General features: G+C 43.3%; 1 protein-coding gene across 18 annotated transcripts in view; it reads right to left on the bottom strand.

Moving 5' to 3' along the window:
• Nucleotides 1–15,419, bottom strand: part of KIAA1217 (KIAA1217 ortholog) — a 772,703-nt gene that overhangs the window by 308,925 nt on the left and 448,359 nt on the right. For all 18 annotated transcript variants that reach the window (XM_067703131.1, XM_067703122.1, XM_067703241.1 and 15 more), the window contains one exon: nucleotides 8,144–8,427. In XM_067703131.1, coding sequence (XP_067559232.1) covers nucleotides 8,144–8,257 — 114 coding nt within the window. In that variant the 5' untranslated portion in view covers nucleotides 8,258–8,427. The remainder of the gene's footprint in view (nucleotides 1–8,143; nucleotides 8,428–15,419) is intronic.

The raw sequence follows: 15,419 nt of genomic DNA, 5'->3' as shown, positions 1-15,419 counted from the left end.
GAGCCTGTGCTCCGCAACAAGAGAAGCCACCACAATGAGAAGCCCATGCACTGCAATGAAGAGTTAGCCCCCACTCGCTGCAACTAGAGAAAGCCCGTGTGCAGCAACGAAGACCCAATGCAGCCAAAAATAAATAAATAAAATAAATAACTGTATTAAAAAAACCCAAAAAACAAATATATATATATAGTACATCAACTATACTTGAATGAAAAAGGTGCCATTACATGCAGATGTAAATCTATGTTAATATATTTATATTACATATAAATGTGATTGATGCTAGCGTACAGATAGGCATCAAGTGTTATGTACAACAAAATAGATAAAACCATTCATTACATTTGGGAAAGCTAATACAAGGAAATGGGGGTGGGGGAGGATTTCTTTCTTAAACTAAACTCCACAGCCCAAATCTGCATAAAGCAAATATCCCTGTAGGTGTTAGAACCAAGATGCTGTGGTGAAGGGAAGTGACAGATGCCGCTTCTGGGCCAACATATTTAAGAGTCTGTGCGGAACCATTGGCTCTCTCTTTCCCTGTCACGGTGACTTGGAATCCATGTGTTAAGATGGCATCACCACACTATGGATATAGCCTGAATCACAAAGTCACTGCAAGGACAGCTTCTCTGAAGAGGTGTGCAAATAACTGACTTTGTGTGCATGAGAAATAAAACGGCCTTGTGTCATACCACAAAAAACCTACAGGGTTTACTTGTTATGCAGCATAATCAAGACCATCCTGATTAACACGTCAGTTGTAAGGTATACCTCTCCTCTTGGCTCCTTTCTCTTTATAACTCCCATTTGAATGGGGCCAGCCAGCTACTGAAAGCTAGCATGCAAGGGAGAGAAGTCAGCAGAGGTAACCTGCACCATCGTCTGTGATTTGTGACATCAAACGCCTTCCCCACAATAATATGTTACTTGCTTTGCCCTAAAATCGTGTTACCCTCATTCTTCATCTGGGAGGCACACAGCACAGCCCTTGAAATCACAGGCTCTCTGCGACTGGCAGTATTTTGATCTGGTAACACTGCCTCCTCTCATCTATGAACTTGGCTTTTCATCCAGAAAGCTTCCTCTACTGAAGGTAAGGTCAAGATCATATAAATTGTTGGTAGAACACTTTCCTTTTTAAAAACTATTTCACTTTCTACATTCTGTGGATACTTCACAGAAACATTCCATAGATCCTTATAATTTCCTTGTTTTTTGCAAGACGGAGGTTTTTTGGGGTTTTTTTTTTACCCCCTCTTTCTTTCCATTGTTGATACTCTTGATTGTTCTCAGTGAGTTACTAAGCAACAGGAGTAGGAATGCCTTCATTCTACCACCTGGAAATGGTGCTCACTTCTTTTTTTTTTTTTTCCTGCGGTACGCGGGCCTCTCACTGTTGTGGCCTCTCCCGTTGTGGAGCACAGGCTCTGGACGCGCAGGCTCAGCCGCCATGGCTCACGGGCCCAGACGCTCTGTGGCATGTGAGATCCTCCCGGACCGGGGCACGAACCCGTGTCCCCTGCATCGGCAGGCGGACTCTCAACCACTGCGCCACCAGGGAAGCCCCAACAGTGCTCATTTCTTAATACCTGCTCTTCTGATTCAAATGCAGTTAAGACTTCTCTTGTCTTCTGTCTTTAACTGTGTGATTTTCATGATTCTTGACAAAATCAGTTATATACCATCTGAAAAGGAGATGTCAGTCAAAGGAATGGATGTTTATTTTTTAACTGATGTAGAGTTGATTTACAATATTGTGTTAGTATCTGGTGTACAGCAAAGTGATTCAGTTATATATATATGTTTTTCAGATTATTTTCCATTATAGGTTATTACAAGATATTGAATATAGTTCCCTGTGCTATACAGTAAATCCTTGTTGCTTATCTATTTTACGTACAGTAGCTTGTATCTGTTAATCCCATACTCCTAACTTATCCCTCTTCTCCTCCCTTTCTCCTTTGGTAAACAAAAGTTTGTTTTCTATGTCTGTAAGTCTGTTTCTGTTTTGCAGATAGATTCATTTGTATTATTTTTTAGATTCCACATATAAGTGGTATCACATGATATTTGCCTTTCTCTCTCTGACTTACTTCACTTAGTATGATAATCTCTAGGTCCATCCATATTGCTGCAGATGGCATTATTTCATTCTTCTTTATGGCTGAGTAATATTCCATTGCATATATATACCACATCTTAAACCAACTGACTGTTGATGGCCACTCTGGTTGTTTCCATGCCTTAGCTATTGTAAATAGTGCTGCTATGAACATTGGGGTGCATTTATCTTTTCAAATTAGAGTTTTTGTCTGTTCCTATGTATGCCCAGGAGTGGGATTGCTAGATCATATGGTAGCTCTATTTTCAGTTTTTTAAGGAAACTCCATACTGTCTTCCATAGTGGAGGAAGGGATAATGTTGAGCTTGAACTTGAAACTCTAGTTCCAAGTTCCATAGTACAGCTCTTCACTAATGGATAAAGTTCTTCAGAGGCTGTTTAAAAGACTAGCATGAACTAGAACTTGAGATGGTTCTGACTAAACAGACTGATAGATATCTTCCTTCTCTTCACTTCCACAGTTGGCAGCATAATTACATGCAGGCTCCAGATATGCTGGACTACATACAGTAGACAGCGGAAGTGGTGCCCAACTCACCAGGCACTGAGAAAACAGCTCTAGTGTCATTTCCACATGGACACACAAGAGAGACACTAGGGAGACCTGAGGGGCACTCAGAGACAGCAACAGGTCGGACAAAATGCCTCCTGGACTTATGGACCCCATTTCAGATACTGTCATTGTTCATGTGCTTATCTCCTTATTTTAACCCTCCACAATGTTCACGTTAAAGGAAAATAACCTTTATAGTTCTCTCACTCTTTGTACTAAACGGAAGAACACATTAGACTTTTAAGTTAAAATGTACAGTGGTCCCTGGGAGCCATGGGGGATTGGATCCAGTACCCACTTCGGATAACAAAATCCAAAGATGCTCAAGTCCCTTTCACAAAATGGCATAGTGTTAGCATATAACCTATGTACATCCTCCCATATACTATGAATCATCTAGGTCACATAATACCTAATACAATAGAATGTTATATAAATAGTTCTAAGTATAATGCAAAGGCTATAGAAGTAGTTGCCAGAGCTCAGCAAATTCAAGTTTTGCTTTTTGGAACTTTCTGGAATTTTTCTTTCCCAATATTTTCTATCTGTGGTTGGTTGAATCCAAGGATGTGAAACCCGCAGATACGGAGGTCCGACTGTGTTCCTCTGTCCTCCAAAGATTTGACCACGTTAGATACAAGAACACACATAAACAATACTCTGTAGGATACTATATACCTAGTTAGTTAGATAGAAACTCTGTGTGTAACTAGGAATAAGGACTGAATAAGGACTGAAAAATTATTGAGACGAGGAGTGGACAGCTGGCTTCTGTAGGAGAGAGGCCAGTTGGACATCTGTTTCTTCACTAGAAAAGACATGAAAGAAGAGCACTTCCACACTGTAGAGTGACACAGTGACGATGACCGAGAGAGATGGCTGAACTACAGACCTTTCTGAACTCAGAGCTATTTCAAAAAAGTAACTTTCTGTCAAGGCAAAATATATACTGGAATCTATTTTCTATGTTTATCTCATATGCTCGGGAATTGAATAAGATTTCTCTTTTTAAAGAAATGGCAATGGAATGAATGTCTCTATTGCCTGACCCACTGTGAGCTACATAATTTGTTGTCAAAACTTTATAAAAATGAAAGGCAGAGGAAGCAAACACTAAGGTCAAAAACAAATGGAGAGACCACAGACTTGGGAAATTCAGACCCTGGCTGACCTGCTGGCTTCCTGACTTGAGGGAAATTGTTTAGCCTTCCTTAGCTTCTTAGCCTCAGTCCCTTCTGACTGACCAAACTGTCATCAATCTCTTTACCCCTGGATTCCCCACCGCTATCTGGACCAAACAAATGGTACCTGTCACATTCTAATTGTATTAGAAGTATTCACTCATTCATTTATTCATTCAACAAAAATTAATCACGCCTAATTTCGGTTGTGTGCTCCCATAAATGCTGACTTTACAAAGGTGATTCAGACAAAGTTCTTGCTCCAAAAGCATATTTTAGATGAGAGAAGAAACATAAGTAAAAGCACAATAAAGGCATGATTAGATGCCAAGATACAGGTACTGCAAGATGCTATGACCAGCTCAGCAGGTGTGACATTTAGGCTGGATCTGGAAAGATTAGTCTCTGCATGTGAATGCCTCATTTCTTTTACTGACTTAAAGGCAGGGGCCATGTCTCTTTGTCTGTATTTCTCACAATGCCTTTTCCATGGTAGGTGCCAAATAAATATATATGGGAAGAATAAGTGAAAGAAATCCAAACTGGAAGCTTTTAATGAAGGAAAAATACAAGCGAATTTCAGAACTATAACAAAATTGTGCTCTGACAATGGGAAAAATTAACTCCTTCAGGTACCCAAATATGTGTTGATAAAAAAGTGAAATGACTTTAAACACTAATTTGAAAATAAGAGCCTCCGAGGCTCTTCTTCTGGACATCACAAATCAGAATACTGTCATGCTAAGAGCTGCCACTGAAACAGGAAGAGAATCCATCATTTGCTTTCTCAATACTCTGTGATATAGGTATTATCTTCCCTTGACAAATGAGGTAACTGAAACAGAAAGATTAAGTCATTAGCTCCAAATCATGCAACGAGCATATGGTGGAGACTGGATTCCAACCCAGTCCTGCCTGACCCCAGAGCCAAGCCTTTTCGCTGCCAGATGATGCAGCTTCACAGCCTGCCTGCCTCACAGGAGTCTGCTGGGGAGTCAATAAAGATCCCGTCTACTATTATGCAGATAAGCCCTATTCCGCAATACTGTCACCTGCATTTTTTAAAGACAGTAGAAGAGAGTAAAGGAAACCTTTGTGCTTTTCAATAATTTAGACAGAAGGAAATTCTTGACTGACTTATTTTCAAAGTCTCCAGTATAAGTTTTCAACCAGGAATCTTCCAAGTGTTTGAATTCATATTTCAAAACATAAGGCGTGCTCTGATTCTCCAGATGTTTGATACCAAGGAATTAGAACCCGGATTCCCTCAGCACCAAGATATTTCATGTATAGTACTGGATACAGCATTTTCGTCACGTTATCCTTGACTTCTCTCACTGGCACTCTTCTCACTAAGGCCACTTTTCTGGGAAGCAACCAAGAAAACAGCCACCAGAAGAGTCTGTGGTGTTTAGAAACTCCCTATCTGGAAAGTGCATCAGACTTGTGATATGTGCATTCCTCCTTACGACCGGTCACGTGATCTTCCTGTAAAGGAAGCCTGGAGTCATCCATTGTCAGAAGGTCAGGGAGGAGCAAAGCGTGTTGCGGAGAAGAGGACAGGAAAGAGGAAATGGGCGGTAGGAGAAAAAGAATGAAAAAGACAGAAGGTGAAGTGCTGTCTATAGGAATTTCCTAAGTCGTCACCTAAGCTTATCTCTCATGTTTACAGTGCTGATTAAGGTTCCTTTGCAACACAGCAGCAGAAGGAACAACGTACACACAGATCCACGCATCACAACCTTTCCCCTTTTGGATAGTCAGCTTGGAATACGCAAGAATTCATCTCAAATTACCCAACGAAGGGGCAGCTGACCAGCCGTGGCCAGACTACATTATGGCGGAGATGCAAGTGACAGGAGATTGGAGCTTGAGGCCACTCAGCCACATTCATTACTCTCTGTCTTTTGACACCATCGCCCTTTACAACTTTCTGGTTATTTTTAGGCTCCCCATATAATAACTTTATCCAAAGCCATCATCATCGTGGTAGTAGCAACAATCATGACATCACAAATAATAACAGTTACAGCAATTGAAAAATTTTTTAAATGGAAAATTTACCATTTTTGACAGACTAATTTCTATATTTCTCTGCAAAATAATACATTTTAACTTCAAAAATATACATTTGCCTTCCTCACTCAACACAAATCAACTCTCTAGCCTCCTTCACCCAGATGGCTGTCCCTATAGCCTCTTTCTCTCTCTATCTTTGTCTCTTTGTCTGTCTCTCTCTCTCCCTCTCTCTCTCTCTCTCTCTCTCTCTCTCTCTCACACACACACACACACACACACACACACACACACACACACACACCATGTCCCTTATACCTCATACACAGACCATACTATCTACTCTATACGCAATGATTTTCAACTAATAGAACAGTGGAATAAACAAGGATTTAGACTTAACTGGATTCAAATTCCAACTTTTCTTTACCAAATTGTATAAGCGTAACTGTCCTGAGTTTCCTCGATCTGAAGAGCACTGGATAAAGTATGATGCCTCATATATTATGACACAGAGAGAGGCACAAACTCCATTAATTAAATGGACGGTGTCCAACTATCAATAGAAAATAGAGGTATTTTTGTTATATGTCAACTATATCTCAATAAAACTGGGATGGGGAGATAAATTTAAAAAATAAATAAATAGAAATAAAAGAAAATAGGGGTATTTTCTATACATGCTTGAAGTGAAGATGGCCATCCTTTTCTTATTTACTGAAGAATTAATCTGCTCATCTCTACTACATCAACCCGGATTCTTCTTTTGTTTCTCTTCTTCTGGGCCTACTGCCTCTTGGGAATGTGAACTTTTCAACATACAGTTCATGAGGCATATTTCACATTTTTAGGCACTCTGATGAAGATTTCATAGAAGAGAAGCTTCCATTTAAAGGGGCACAGGAGATTGAGGATAAAGTATAGATTTAAATTACTCAGGCTGGTGCCAATCTCCATTTCCACGGACGATCAAAAGCCGAGTTAGACATCGCTTTTGTAACTAACTGGCGAGAGAGCAGACTTAAAACACAGAGCTTGTCTCTCTACCTGTCCCTCTACTAATTTCGATTAGTGTCGAAATCAATAACAGCCTGCCCTTGTCCCGACCAGTCCTATGGCTAAGTGTGCTCTGCTTCCGTTACCATGGTCTCCATCCGCAGATGGAGACGCCTATCTGTGAGGGGTACAGAGGAGGGTGGCCCCCCCATCTCCTGTAACCCCAAACCCACGCTGTCTGCTAACAAGTAACTATACACACAGCCAAGAAACAAAAGCATCCCGAGCCACAGTCGGGTGGTATCTGTATGGTTGTCAAGATAACCTGAGAAAACAGGTAGCTGATGACAGCAGAAAGCCAAGCGCGCAAAAGGAAAACATCTCCGATTAGAAAAGAGAAAAGAGCAGAAAACAAAACCCTAATGTCAGCTTTTTAAGGAAAAGGGGTTCATCACAAGTCTACCCCTTGGCATGCTCTGTTTTAGCCTGAAAAATCTATGTACGTATGTATGCGTGTATTCATTCATTCACTGTGCCCAGCACTCAGTGCTATCGGGGTACACATTAGTTGGTCCCGTGCTTTACTCAGTCAAGTGATACCCGTGCGTTGCCTGCACTTTACATGTATTTGTGGTTGAAGGTGGGATGTTCTTTTAGGGGAACTGCATATCCTCCGGGTCTCTCTTCTCTCACCTCCGGTTCTCTGACTGTTGCTGATAAAAAGGGCTAAGCCGTCAGGTCAAACCAATCTGCCTCCTTCCCATAACCCCCCAAAGAGATCTGGGACAACGCAACAGTGGGCACAAGCACTCAACTATTTGTTTCCCCTTTAAACTGAAGGTCTTTACTTTCCCTCATGTTCATTAAAGAATGAGCTTTGCACGGGGAGGGGGAATCGGATGAAGGTGGTCAAGAGGTACACACTTCCAGTCATAAAATAAATAAGTACTCGGGATGTAAAGTAAACATGATAAATGTAATAATACTGTTGTAAGTTATATATGAAAGCTGCTTAGAGAGTAACCCTAAGAGTTCTCATCACAAGGAAAAAAATTGTTTTTCTATTTCTTTCATTTTGTAACTAAATGAGATGATAGATGTTCACTCAATTTTCTGTGATAATCATTTCGTGATGAATGTAAGTCATTATGCTATATACTTTAAATGTACAGTGCCACAGACCAATTATATCTCAATAAAAGTGGAAGAAGAAGAAGAAACAAAAAAAAAAGAATGAGCTCTGCAGAGTGAAACGGCAGCATATATCTGTACCTGGTCTCTCAGCCTCTCTTGGTGGCCCATGATGGCTGTGGCATGATGGGGGTATTTCTGCTTCAGATGTTCTAGGAAAGCTTCTCTCTTACGATCCATCTCTGATGTTTGCATTCCCAGTATTTCTTTGGAACTTCGAGGTCCACCTAGAGTGTGTCTCCTTGGGATGTTTCGGGAAGATTTGGAAGCTGAAACGCGACTGTTTCCATTAGAAAGGCGTTCCTTGGTTCTGCGACATTCTGCATCTTCTAAGGATGCTACCTGCAAATTGCTCTTTCCTTGCTCTGAAAAACAAAAAAGATACAGCTCACAATTAATGATTTCACACTAGAAATCTCATCTACAGAGCACCAAGAGCATTTGGAGCAGCTGTTAAAACATGAATGCAACTTAGCACATTTGTGCATGCGTGTGTGTGTGTGTGTGTGTGTGTGTGTGTGTGTGGCAAGAAGGGGAGCAAATCAACAATCGAAAGAAATATGCAAAACTGCACTTTAGAAATCAAGATGTTGCAGCAAAAACTCTACAATTTCTGACTCTTTCCCTGAGGTTATTCAAAACGAGAACCCCTGGTCGGACTAGTTTGCAGGCAATTTGGGTTACCCTTCACCTTCATCTGTAATTACAGAAAAGTTAACTTCCGTGATTCTGATTATTTCTTTATTTTTAAACACAGTTTCATCCTGGTAACAGGATTTTGTATATTTTTATAATCTGAAGGTGGTTTCTGAAACATCTGTTTTATCTCCAAGACCAAAAATAGCCGTTATAATCATGGACACGTGAACCACTTGAAAATTCAATTTCTCCCTGTTATCACAAACCAAGCAAGCCGAAGAATAATTATTACAGGTAATAATCGAGGGGATGTAAAGGCTTAGACACGTTTTACTTGAAACAGACTTTATCTGAAATACTCAATGAAAAGGGAAGAGAGATGGTGCATTTTGAAGGTCCTGACCTAGACACCTGGCCTCTGAGCTGGCCAGGTAGCAACAAGTGATTCCTACTTAGAACTGAGCAACTGAGGCTGGCAATGACCACGCATAGCGAATCTCCGCTCATTCTCAATGGATGGCAAATGGAGTGTCAGGTTTAACTATTCCAGTTAACTGAGAAAGAGGAGTTACTTCTTTTTTTTAATGATTTATTTATTTTTTATTTATTTATTTTTGGCTGTGTTGGGTCTTCGTTGCTGCGTGCGGGCTTTCTGTAGTTGCGGCGAGTGGGGGCTACTCTTCGTTGCAGTGCGCAGGCTTTTCATTGCGGTGGCTTCTCTTGTTGCAGAGCACAGGCTCTAGGCATGCGGGCTTCAGTAGTTGTGGCACACAGGCTCAGTAGCTGTGGCTCACAGGCTCTAGAGCACAGGCTCAGTAGTTGTGGCGCACAGGCCTAGTTGCTCCACGGCATGTGGGATCTTCCTGGACCAGGGCTCGAACCCATGTTCCCTACAATGGCAGGCGGATTCTTAACCACTGCGCCACCAGGGAAGTCCCAGGAGTTACTTCTTAAAAAAAAAACACCAAAACAAAACAGAACAAAAAACAGAATAGGAAGAGAAAGTAATAAGCATTCTGAAGTACTTGAGAAGCTTGCAAGTTCTCTTCATGGAGAGCAGCTCATATACAGTAACGCAGACTCAGGCAGAGTAAGGTATCCTCGTCCACTGCATTCCCTGGAAAAGCACAGGGCTGGGTCTCAGGAGTCCTGCCTTTAATCCTAGACTCAGGACAAACGATGGGACCTCTCTCAGCCTCACTGTCTTCATTAATAAAATAAGCATGGTTGAACTGCTATTAGATATGCAAATTTAAATCTTTTAAATTCTATTTGTTAATTTTTTCATTATTTTTTGGCTGTGCTGCGCCACGCAGCATGTGGGATCCCAGGTCCCCGACCAGGGACTGAACTCGCGCCCCCTGCCTTTGAAGCACGGGGTCTTAACCACTGGACTGCCAAGGAAGTCCCATTTTTTTAATTTTTAAAAATTTTTTATTATAAATATACTCTAAATTATTTTTAAAAAATAAGTTTCCAATTTAAGAGTGTATTTGCTAATTATCTTAAAAAATTAAGTACAGAAAATACACCCAATATTTAAGAGTTTTAGGATAGAGTCTCAGAGAACTAAATCTTGACACCAGTGATATAAACCAACACGTGTCCAGAGTTTACACGTAAACTAGCTCCTCCAGAGGCACTGACACCAATACAGTTTCCCTCTTCTTTACCTAGAAATGCTCGTGTCTAGAACTGTAGGTACAACAGCCTTGCTTAGGCACAGAAAATACTGTAATCTCTGGCTCTTTGTCCTGCTCCAGTTTTTCACCCCTAGATGTGTGTTCTGGGAATAATTCTTCTCGTTTACCCTTCACTTCTCATTACATGGCTAATTACAGCTTCTCCATCAGATACTGATGAGGAAAGGGAAGGAAAAAAAAAGAGCCCAATTAGTTCATTCTCCTTTTCATTAGTTTCAGCAGTACGTGTAGAAGGGGGAGAAGACAGAACTATTGGATTAAAAGACATTGAAAAAAACAAATAAATAAAAAGGCTCTGGGACTCAGTATGAAACCAGGGAGGCTCAAATCACTCCTGAAATAATGGAATTGAAATCTGGAAGAATGGGTGGAAATGGTTCCCTTTTTCTTCAAATGATGAGAAGAAGAGTCTTCCACTGAAAATCACCTTGAACATGGGAGCACCTCATGTTACGCAATTATTGAGTGAAGTATTTTTTCAACAGGGAAGGGGATGGCGGTAGGAATTACACAGAAGCCCTGAGTACTAGGCCCTGCTCCACTGCCAACTCTACATGTGGTTTTAGCCAAGCCGTCTGGTGTCTGTCTGTCTTGATTTCCTACTTACAAAATGGAGAGTGCGATAACATTACCTGTGCCATTGATACTGCAGGATCAATAAGAAAATTGTGAGAAGAGTACGCGACTGTTTATTGTGAGCTTTCATGCACGTGTTTCTTTGGAATTTCCCTTAGCACCCAGCCTGTGCTAATCATTAGTAAGCATCCAATAAAGACCTTTGGGTTGGAAAAAAAAAAAAGATATTGGGAGAGTAACTATAATTCCATTCACTTAGTTTACCTTCTCATTATATGGGCTCACGCGACGGCTACCTTATTTGTGGTTTCTTCTCTAAAGACACAGAGGTAATAGGATCTACGGGATAAAGCCAGGTGCAGAAAATGCCATATCTCAGGTTGGTAAATATGTGGGCAATCTGAAGAGGTTCAGCCTTATCTTTTTGAGTGAGTGTGTGCATGTGAGTTTTGTATTAGCCAAAATTGTTATATATGTGATATAACACAGCTGACTTCCAAATGGATTTTTACGATTACTTTTTTTTTCTTTTTTTTTGACCGTACTGCACGGCTTGTGGGATCTTAGTTCCCCAACCAGGGACTGAACCTGTGCCCCCTGCACTGGAAGCACGGAGTCCTAACCACTGGACCGCCAGGAAATGCCCTTGATTACTTTTGACATCATGAAAATAATATATTTGAAAAGTCATCCAGGACAGCTAGATTAATTAGCAGGATGGAATCGCTGGGAAGGTGATTTCTTCACCTGGACATAACGCAAGTATCCACATACACCCATAAGGACAAACACTCCTGTTCTTCAACTACCAACAAGGGCAGAAAGTTCCATCCGGCCTCGCTTTGCCACACAGACTCACAAGAACCATTCTGTTTCATCTCAGGATCCTCAGAAGGGGTCGAAACCGCCAGAACAGCAATCCCTTGGAGACTGAAAAGAGTTTTGCACGTTCTTTGAGATAAATTGGGAAAGGAGTGGGGAGGGGCAGAGCTGGAGTTCAGAGTCCATCTGTCAACATCCACTTTTGAGCAGCCCCCAGCTCTGCGACCCTCGGAGCCCCACCCTTCCTAACACTGCCCACTAAGAAGGTCACATCAATCTTAGGTTACTTCTCCATTTTTTCTGTTGTGTGGATTCTTCTAAAATGTCTCCAGGTGCTTACGGAGGTTTAAGGCGAGGTGGAGGGCAGCAGCGAACCGCACCAGTGCACTGCCCCTGGCAGACACCTAACTGCCCTGGGCGCCCACTCCCTCCCCGGCCTCACCTGCCTGCCCCTCACTCAGCTCTGGGCCCCATCTGCTCACGGGTCCCCACCAGGCCCCTGCTCCACTTCCACGGCACCCATAACAACCCAACGCTGTTCCCACACGAAGCCTCCCGGTCACTGGAGCCTCTCCCACCATGAGACTCAGTTCTTGGAAGCCACCGACTCCCATGCCCGAGGGAGAGGAGACTGCTCTCCCATTCCGGTCATCTGGGGAGAATGGGATCTTTCAGCCGAGGAGGAAACAAACAAAGGGGAGCAGCAGAGGACGCGTAGTCACAATTCCACAGCGCGGAGTCAGAGATCTCAAGTCCCACCAATTCCTCACCATCCACATGGACATGCTGTCCCCGGCGTGCAAACAGAAACACAGTGCTAACCCTTGCCTGGAGGGCACTTTGGTGCTAACATTTAAGTCTGGGTGTGTCGAGCTGTTTGCTATTCTGGGAATCGGGGTCAAACAAATAATGAAGCTAAAGCCTGGAGACAAGGCTTCCAGTTTTCCCTCCCTACCCCTCCCCAGCCCAGAGCCATCCCTCCGGCAGCTCGTTTCCAGCTGGGAGCTTCCAGGGGAGAATGGCCCCTCCAACCTTTCCCAAGCAGGAGTGGGTGGGGATCAAGAGAGCAGAAGTGCCAGGGAGAGACTCTTCTGAGTTTCAAAGGGCCTCCTGGCTGGGATGGAGGCTTCTGGAAAGGAAAAGTAGAAAGTGGGGACATGGGGAGGGGAAGGTATGTACCAGGTATGCCGGGGAGGCAGAGGATTATGGAAGATGGGTCATCCAAAGGTAGACACCCACACAGCAAATCATCCTGCAGGCGGGAGGCCGCGGGAGCTGCCGAGACTGGCTTCTTGGCCCCCTCTCGGGTTGCCTGGGCTGGGTCGGCTGACCTGCAGAACGGGATCCGGACCTGGCATCATTTAGGCATCCCACGCCTGCCTGCTACCCGAGAGCCAGGAACAGGGCTGATGGCTTTTCTGACATTGTATTCCTGGGTCAGATTAGGCAGGCCCTGGCCTCCTAGGGAAGGAGTCCCCCACTGCTTCCTAGTGGCTGCTGGTCAGCTGTCTCTAAGGTGTCGCTTTTTCAATTGTGCCGGGATGCTCTCTTGCATCGGAACATCGCGGGGAGTTGCAGCTTTGACTCGCTGTACAATCTACCTGGATCTACCATGGCAGCAGCCACATTTTGTCTGTCCATGTATTCAAACCATAACATCCTCCTGTGCACACAGAAGAAAAGTGTATTTTCCAGTCCCCTTCATCTAGCTGGGGTCTTGTTCTAATCCCGGGCAATGCCATGTGGGCAGAAGTGATGTGGGCCACCTGTAGTCCTGGCCCCTGACCTCCTGAATAATCTTCCGTGCCCTTTCTCTTTCCCCTTTGGCTGGTTAAATTCAAAATCTCCAGCAGAAGCTTCCCAGAGCCTGGGGAATGGCGTCATAACTAGACAGAAGGAACCTAGGCCCTGGGGTGGTCTGGAGGTAAACCACCCAGCAGTTCCACTCGGCCAAGAATGTCCACATTCCAATGCGTTCAAAAAAATGAACCTTGATTACGCTAAACCACAGACATTACGGCGATCAGGTTATCCGACTCCTGTGTATCTATCACACATTCTGTTGGGGGCCCACAGGGTCCCTCAGTTTGCCAGCTCTCTTGTTAATATCATAAAGATCACCACCAGAGACAAATGGGCACAGAAATTACAGCTGAAACCAGATCATTATGTACATTGCTCTAAAAACCTTACAAAATTTAAAAAAAGAGGTTTCTGGAAGAGATTTTAGACAAAATAGCAACAGCCCCTCCCCTGCCCAGGAGAGCATTCTTGTCTCAAAGGTTGGTTTGCTGATTAATTGATTGATTCATTTTTTTGCAAATATTTATTGAGTGACTGCTCCAAACACTGAAAGGAGTTAGGAAGTGTAGTGAAATGGCGATCTAGATAGACTTAATTCCCTTCCCTCAGAGGATCCACATTATAATTAGGGAGACAGACAACGAACAGATAATGTGCATATAAATGTCACATAGTGATAAGTGCTCTGAAGAGTAAAGCAGGATAAGAGACAGAAACCGATGGGGCAATTTTAGAGGAGACCGGAGCAGAGACCAAAATGTCTGGGACTCCCCGAGCTTGCATTCTGTGGGGCTGCCAATACTATTCTTTTTTCCAGCTTCATTGAGATATAATTGACATATAACCTTGTCTGAGTTTGAGGTGTACAATGTATTGAATTGATACACTTATATATTGTGAAATGATTACCACCACAGTAAATACTAGTATCTTAAGACACGGGAGAATCAGGGGTGGCAGAGGTAAGCAGGTGGCTGACTGCACTTCACTTGCACAGGGGTTTCAAGACCTTTGGGGCCAGAGCAAAAGCAGTCGCCTCAGGGCTGCTGTGGGTGGACAGGCATCCCCAGGAACCCCCAGGACTCCTCTGAGGAGTCCAGGGCCTTCAAAAGAAGCGTGATATGGTTAGATTCAAATTCAACCGCTAATTACTAAGCACCTCTGTGCACTTGCGAGTACCCTTTCACACTGTTATTACTCACTAGCTGACGATTTAGCCCTGGGAGCCTCATTTATAAGAGCTACTCTCGAGGTGACCATATGCGCCCAGTTTGCCAAACAGTTCTGGGTTACAACTGTCGTCCCAGCGAAATTATTTATAGCATTCCCCCCTTTCACTCTCAAAACTGTCTCGGTTTGAACAAGTTACATGATCACCCAAGGGATCCTTATCTATTGTAGATTGATAAACTCAAAGCCCTGGGGTGGTATAATTAGCCTTCTGTTCAGCGCGAATTTCTTGATCGCTGTCTCATGCCTGGTGCTCAGTTAGGTGCTGGGGATGTGAAGACAAAGAAGGTATGTTCTCTGCCCCCGAACACCACACTGCCACCGGCATTACAATGCCAAATGCGATCAAGTGTGCAAGGATAGGAGTGGGCGTGTGGCATCTCGGGTGATGCCGGTATCAGAGGCCTGGCCTCCCTGCGTGGGCCTCTCGCGCATCAAAGAACTGGAGAGGAGGCCACACTCCTTCACAGCACCATTTTCACCCAGGACTCAACCGGATCTTAGAAATCTAACTGGGATTCTTAGCTCCCTTTCACAGTCTCTCCAGCCACCCCTTCCAGCCTCCCTGACCTCTAAATGCTGGT

The sequence above is a fragment of the Pseudorca crassidens genome, chromosome 1, assembly GCF_039906515.1.
Source record: "Pseudorca crassidens isolate mPseCra1 chromosome 1, mPseCra1.hap1, whole genome shotgun sequence".
Taxonomy (NCBI): Eukaryota; Metazoa; Chordata; class Mammalia; order Artiodactyla; family Delphinidae; genus Pseudorca; species Pseudorca crassidens.
This window is presented reverse-complemented; position numbering and strand designations above follow the sequence as displayed.